This window comes from Pterocles gutturalis, unplaced genomic scaffold, assembly GCF_000699245.1.
Source record: "Pterocles gutturalis isolate BGI_N339 unplaced genomic scaffold, ASM69924v1 scaffold648, whole genome shotgun sequence".
Lineage (NCBI taxonomy): Eukaryota > Metazoa > Chordata > Aves > Pterocliformes > Pteroclidae > Pterocles > Pterocles gutturalis.
The window spans coordinates 1-5,293 of record NW_010122596.1 but is presented as its reverse complement, the minus strand read 5'-3'; the positions used below and the strand labels follow the sequence as shown (position 1 = coordinate 5,293).

General features: G+C 48.6%; 1 protein-coding gene across 1 annotated transcript; it reads right to left on the bottom strand.

Annotated features, from left to right (window-relative positions):
- Positions 1-4,284: 4,284 nt before the first annotated feature.
- Positions 4,285-5,289, bottom strand: LOC104464730 (chromosome unknown open reading frame, human C14orf169; the record flags this gene model as incomplete). The annotated part of the gene is made up of 1 exon (XM_010077548.1): positions 4,285-5,289. A coding segment is annotated over one exon (963 nt), but the record flags the coding sequence as incomplete, so codon positions are not given.
- Between the last annotated feature and the right edge of the window lie 4 nt (positions 5,290-5,293).

The window sequence follows — 5,293 nt, the reverse complement described above, 5'->3', positions numbered from 1 at the left end:
CCCAGGGGCTCCTGCCCGCCTACAGCACCTGCCGTGTGGCTGAGCCCCAGCCCAGGCGGGGAGAAGCCAAACCAGCGCCAGTCTGGCATTCCTTCATGGGTCCTTCCTCCATGTTGGTTGCCCCAAGGCCTAGGCCTGTTGGGAGCATGGATTACAAAATATCCCGGGTAGGGAAGGGCCTGGGAGTTTCGTTTGCTACTAATTCTCTTGTATGAGTTCTGATCTCTCATATAAATTTTGCAATCCAAACACAAAGCAGCAAATCTTCTCTCCTTTGAGAGAAGATTGCAGAACAGCTTCTTGGATGAGCAGACCATATTGGGGCCAGAGGTGGAGTTCCCAGCCAGAGCACACCCTTCCAGAGGAGAGGTGAAGCCAATGCACAGAACACACAGCTCTTCCTGAGAGATTTCTCTCCCAGCAGCCTGAGAGCTCTTAACCAGGGACACCAGCACCACAGCCTTTTCTAACACCCCACATTGACCAGTTTCTGCAGCTCAGCAATCTGAGATGTTTCCATTTGTGATGAGACATTAATTGTAAATGTGGTGAAATCTCTGCACCAAAAGGTGCATATGGTGGAGGCTGCTTTAAAGTACAGGCTAAAGATGGTATACACATGGGGAGACCACAGTTGTATGAAGCGTACAGAAATTTACTTAAAGCTCAAAGGCCACCAGGGAGATAAATTAGCATATTGCATATGATCTCTTCAATTAAGATCAATTCAAATGCTATCCCTTTTCTCAATGCCTGATCAAAAATGATCAAGGAAATTACAGAAAGTGTGAACCCAATTCTACTCACATCTGTAAGTATATCAAGCCATGTTTTTTGGGTTATACTGGTGCAGGTGTGAACAATATTCATTCAATAAGCATCCGTCAACTCAGGTCCTTCAGACCTGGGTGTGCTTGCTGGTGGGATAGGATAAAGCCTAGATCTCTTGCCAAGCATCATCCTGGTCCTCTGAATGAGCCTTGCGCTCCCTCATCCCCCATCTTAGATGGCCAGCTGGTTCCTTGCTCCTGATGAAGGGTGGAAAGGGGAGGAGAATATGTCCAGCATTTACTTTCTTTGAGATTGCAAACATTTTTTCATTTTGATTAACAAAACACTTGCCCTTGCAGAAATTATCTGCCCGCCCAGTGATGAAGAGGAAGTACTTGTCAAGAAGAGAGGTCTTCCCAATACTTCAAATGCTATGTTCAAGACTCGGATGGTCAACTACTGCTGAACTCAGCACCACCTCAGGGAAACGCCAGCACAGCTTCTCAGCTGGACTGCAGCTGAAGGTAACTGGTGGGGACATTCAAGCATGCTGAGGGATTGCAGAATACATAGAGGTGATGGCAGCAATGTCTGTGTTGTTAAATTAAGACAGATGGCTTTCTTTCCTAAATTTTTGAAAAGACATAGTGTGCTTTTGGCAGAGCTACTTGCTTTTCACCAAGTTTTCCTTGCTAGCCATTGTCTGTAAAATAAGGGTAATGGTTTTTTCCTTGCCTTGGGTTGCAAATTGAAAAGTATTGATAATTATGAAATATTAAGATCTTCAGTGCTGGAGGACATCAGAGAAGGATGAAGTAGTGCTATTCCAAGTGTATTTGTAGCATTATTATGCATTCCATATTCAATATTATTATTATTATTATTATGAATACACACATGCATGGAAAATACATTCCTATTTTTATATAGGGAACAAAGGATGATGCAGATAAATTGCTTTCTTATTCCAAAACTGAGAGATCAGTTTGTCAGTAGGTCTGAAATCCTCCAGCACATTTAGGCATCTCAGTGTTTTTCTCTGTGGAAGTCAGCGTAGTGATCCTGAAGAGAAGACCGTTGTACATGGGGCAGTCAGTGACCCACAGCAGAGTTAACTCGAGCATGCGCAGCCCTGCGCTGTGCCCTGCTGCACGTACAGCATGGCCTCTGGCCGCAGGAAGAGGAGCCGACAGGCAGCTCGCACCCAGTAGCTGCGATTCAGCCACCTGCACACCTGCACGGCCTTGCCTTTTTACAACAGTACAGCAAAACATTCTCACGTGAACATTGTTTCTGTTTGACTGTAGACATGGTAAATTGAGCTGTTTCCTTGCATAAAAATCTTACAATACCTTGAAAGATACTCTGCTATGGATCATGTCTGCATGGCGTGCTGCGTGTGTGTCGGACTCCTGTTACGTGCTACACTGCTCAGGGTTCCTGGCTTCTAAAGGAGTGTAAGATTAGGTATGCTATTCTCTTAGAGTGTCAGCCCTAATAAGTGGCATTTTTAATGATACTTTACAGAATGCGAGTGCATTTCTTACCAGGATCATAGTGGACCAGCACCTCCTAGTGCAAAAATGCAAAACATTTGGCACAGTCAGCAGGTCTCACTGAGAAATGCCTTTCTGGAGAAAGAATAAAGAAAAGAGAAACTGCCTGGCTGGCCCCACACAAATCCGTGAGGGGTATTTGCAAAGTGTTTAGCCCAGGAAGTTTTCCCAGTGTATTTAGAGGAGGAATTATCAAAATACCGCACCCCAGCTGAAGTATTCTGCTGCCTTAGAAAACAGGGGCCAGGAAAAGGAAAAGCTAAGGAGAATTTGTGCTGTCTTTGGTTGTTATTAGCATGGTTGAAAGAGACATGGGGGTGTTTACAGCCAACGCAGCAAGACCTGCCTGAGCTCCTAGTGCAGCTCTGCGCCACAGCCCCAAGCAGCAAGCCCGTGGCACAGGCGCCTGCCATACAGCTGCCCGCGGTGCAAGCGTCTGTGTCACAGCCACCGACTGGTGCTGCAAGTGCCTGTGGTGCAGGTGCCCGCGGTGCAAGGGGGACACATGGAGCAGCCCAGGAAGGGCACCGCTGAGGCATGAGCTGTTTGCCAGGGGGACAAATGGTGGGACGAGGAATGCTGCTCCTCTGATGAGGAGGAGTAGACAGAGGGGTCAGAGGGTGACTGTGGCAACAGCATTTCTGTCCGGTCAGTAGCGATTTACAAATCAAAGGGGCCCCCAGGGGTCCCTCTCTCACGGTGTGCAATTTCACACAGCCCAAGTTTCAAGATTTACCAAAAGCACATGGGCAAAAGTGGGGCAAAGGCTGGCGCACTGGCTGTTGCAAGTATGGGACTTGGAGGAGTAGTGTATACTTAAATCCTAAACAATTAGAGTGCTTGGGTGCCATCTCACAGAACCCAGGTGATCCAGCAGCTCAGAGGAGCACAGGGTAATGCAGCCAGCTCCTTGTGGGTATGGCTTCAGGAGGCTTTAAAGATGGAATATCCCTCACCTGCTGACTGGGACAATAAAACAGCATTGTGGAAAAGTATATCTGATGCTTGTCGGTATTTATGGGACATGGCCACATGGCCAGGCATGTATTCATATAACTTGTTAGGTCCTGGTATGGCACTTTTTGCACCCAGCATGAAACCCCCCCTATTAAAGGTGGAAAAGTATATCTGATGCTTGTCGGTATTTATGGGACATGGCCACATGGCCAGGCATGTATTCATATAACTTGTTAGATCCTGGTATGGCATTTTTGCACCCAGCATGAAACCCCCCATATTAAAGGGTGCCCCATTTGCCTTGCAAAGGGCTGCTGTGGGAAAACCAGGGGAGTGGGTTATTCTATCACCATGACAGCTTGCGATTATCAGACTGAAGAAGAAACAGAACCTGAAGCATTTAAAATGCAGCAGCTCACGTTTGCATGAGAACGCCTTACTGCACTATTCAGGAAGGGCAGGGCCACGCAGGTGGCATGATCACGGGCACCGAGTGGGAGCTGCCTGCGAGCTCTGCTTTTAGGAAGAATTGGCTGGCTTTTTCCCTTGGCCGAGGGATCTTTGCAGCACAGCACAGGCCTGAAGGCCATGCTGTATGCACAGCACGGCACAGCCCAGGCATGCAGAACAGTGACCATCACATCTGCCTGTGAGTAATGAGAACGCTTCCCACAGTAGAGCAGGCCACTTTAAAACACTGTCTGAACACACAGATGATTTACAGACTGCAAGAAAGTTCACTAGCTTCCTGAATTTATCTAGGGTGTAGTAACATGCCTGGTGAAAGGAAAAAATAAAAAATGAAGCACTTGCCTTCTTTAGTCACTCAGCCATGCAGAATTGCTCCTAGAGGGACACCTGTTTTAATCAGAACATTTGATTTCTCTACCCACACCAGATGTGGGTAGAGAAATCTGATCTTCTGCCCCCAGATGAGATACTGTGACCCTGACTGCTGAGTCACACCTGGCAGGTGTAAGGGGAGAACAAGACAGAACACTTTCTAAACAAACGTATGTTTATTTTGTTAAAAAAATAAGAGTTACACTTGCATCAGAGGCTTCTTTGTAGTCAGAATGCCCTTCTCAAACAGGAGTGTGGCTAGAGAAATCTTGTCCTCCAAGGTTTCGCATGGAAGGGCATCCACACTGACGTGGTTTGGATAGGAAGACAGGAGAAATTCGATACTGTCTGTATGCTCGGGATCTATCTCAAGAAACTTAGGTTCTTCCTGGTGGTACACTCTTGAATTTTCTGTTGTGTAATACAGCATCATACCTTCTTCTTCATTACACAATCTAATGATGCCATGGCGGAGGAGACGTACTTCTGTGTCTTTTGTTATCAGTATGTCGACATTGCGGGGCCTTCCATCTTGCCACCGGGCTGGGAAGCCGTACACACTCTGCGCCTTTTCACTTTGCGTAAGCACTGGGGGGAGACAGTCATGAAGAAACGACTTGGCTCTCTGATCCACAGCGGCATCAATGGGTGCATAGTCAACGAGTTTCTTTATCAGGCTCTGCACCTTCTCCATAAAGGCCGTTCGGCGAGCGTTCACTGCGTCTGAGTTGGAGACCCCCATGTACCTCAGGTAGTCCATGGGAAGCCCTTGCCGAAACTCCACATCCTCCTCCAGGGCCATCTGCAGCGCAGCCGGGAGGAGCTTCTCCAGGAGGTCCCCCCAGGAGTTCCTCTGGTAGGAAGACACCGTGATGTGGAGTGAGTGCGCGTCAGGCAGACAGTCGCCCTGGTGGATAAAGCCGCGGGGGAAGTACAGCAGGTCCCCGGCCTCCAGCACCGTCTCCAGCACGGGCTCGCCGAGCTCCGCCTGCGTGAGGTTTGCACTGGAGAAACGGGGCAGCACCTCGGCATCCGTGCGGGGGCTGTAGACGCGCCAGTGCTTCTTCCCCTCCAGCTGCAGCACGAAGGCCTCGATGTCATCGTAGTGGGGGGCAAAGCCCTGTGTCCCAGGTGGTGTGAGGTACGTGTTGGCCCCCGCCATGCTG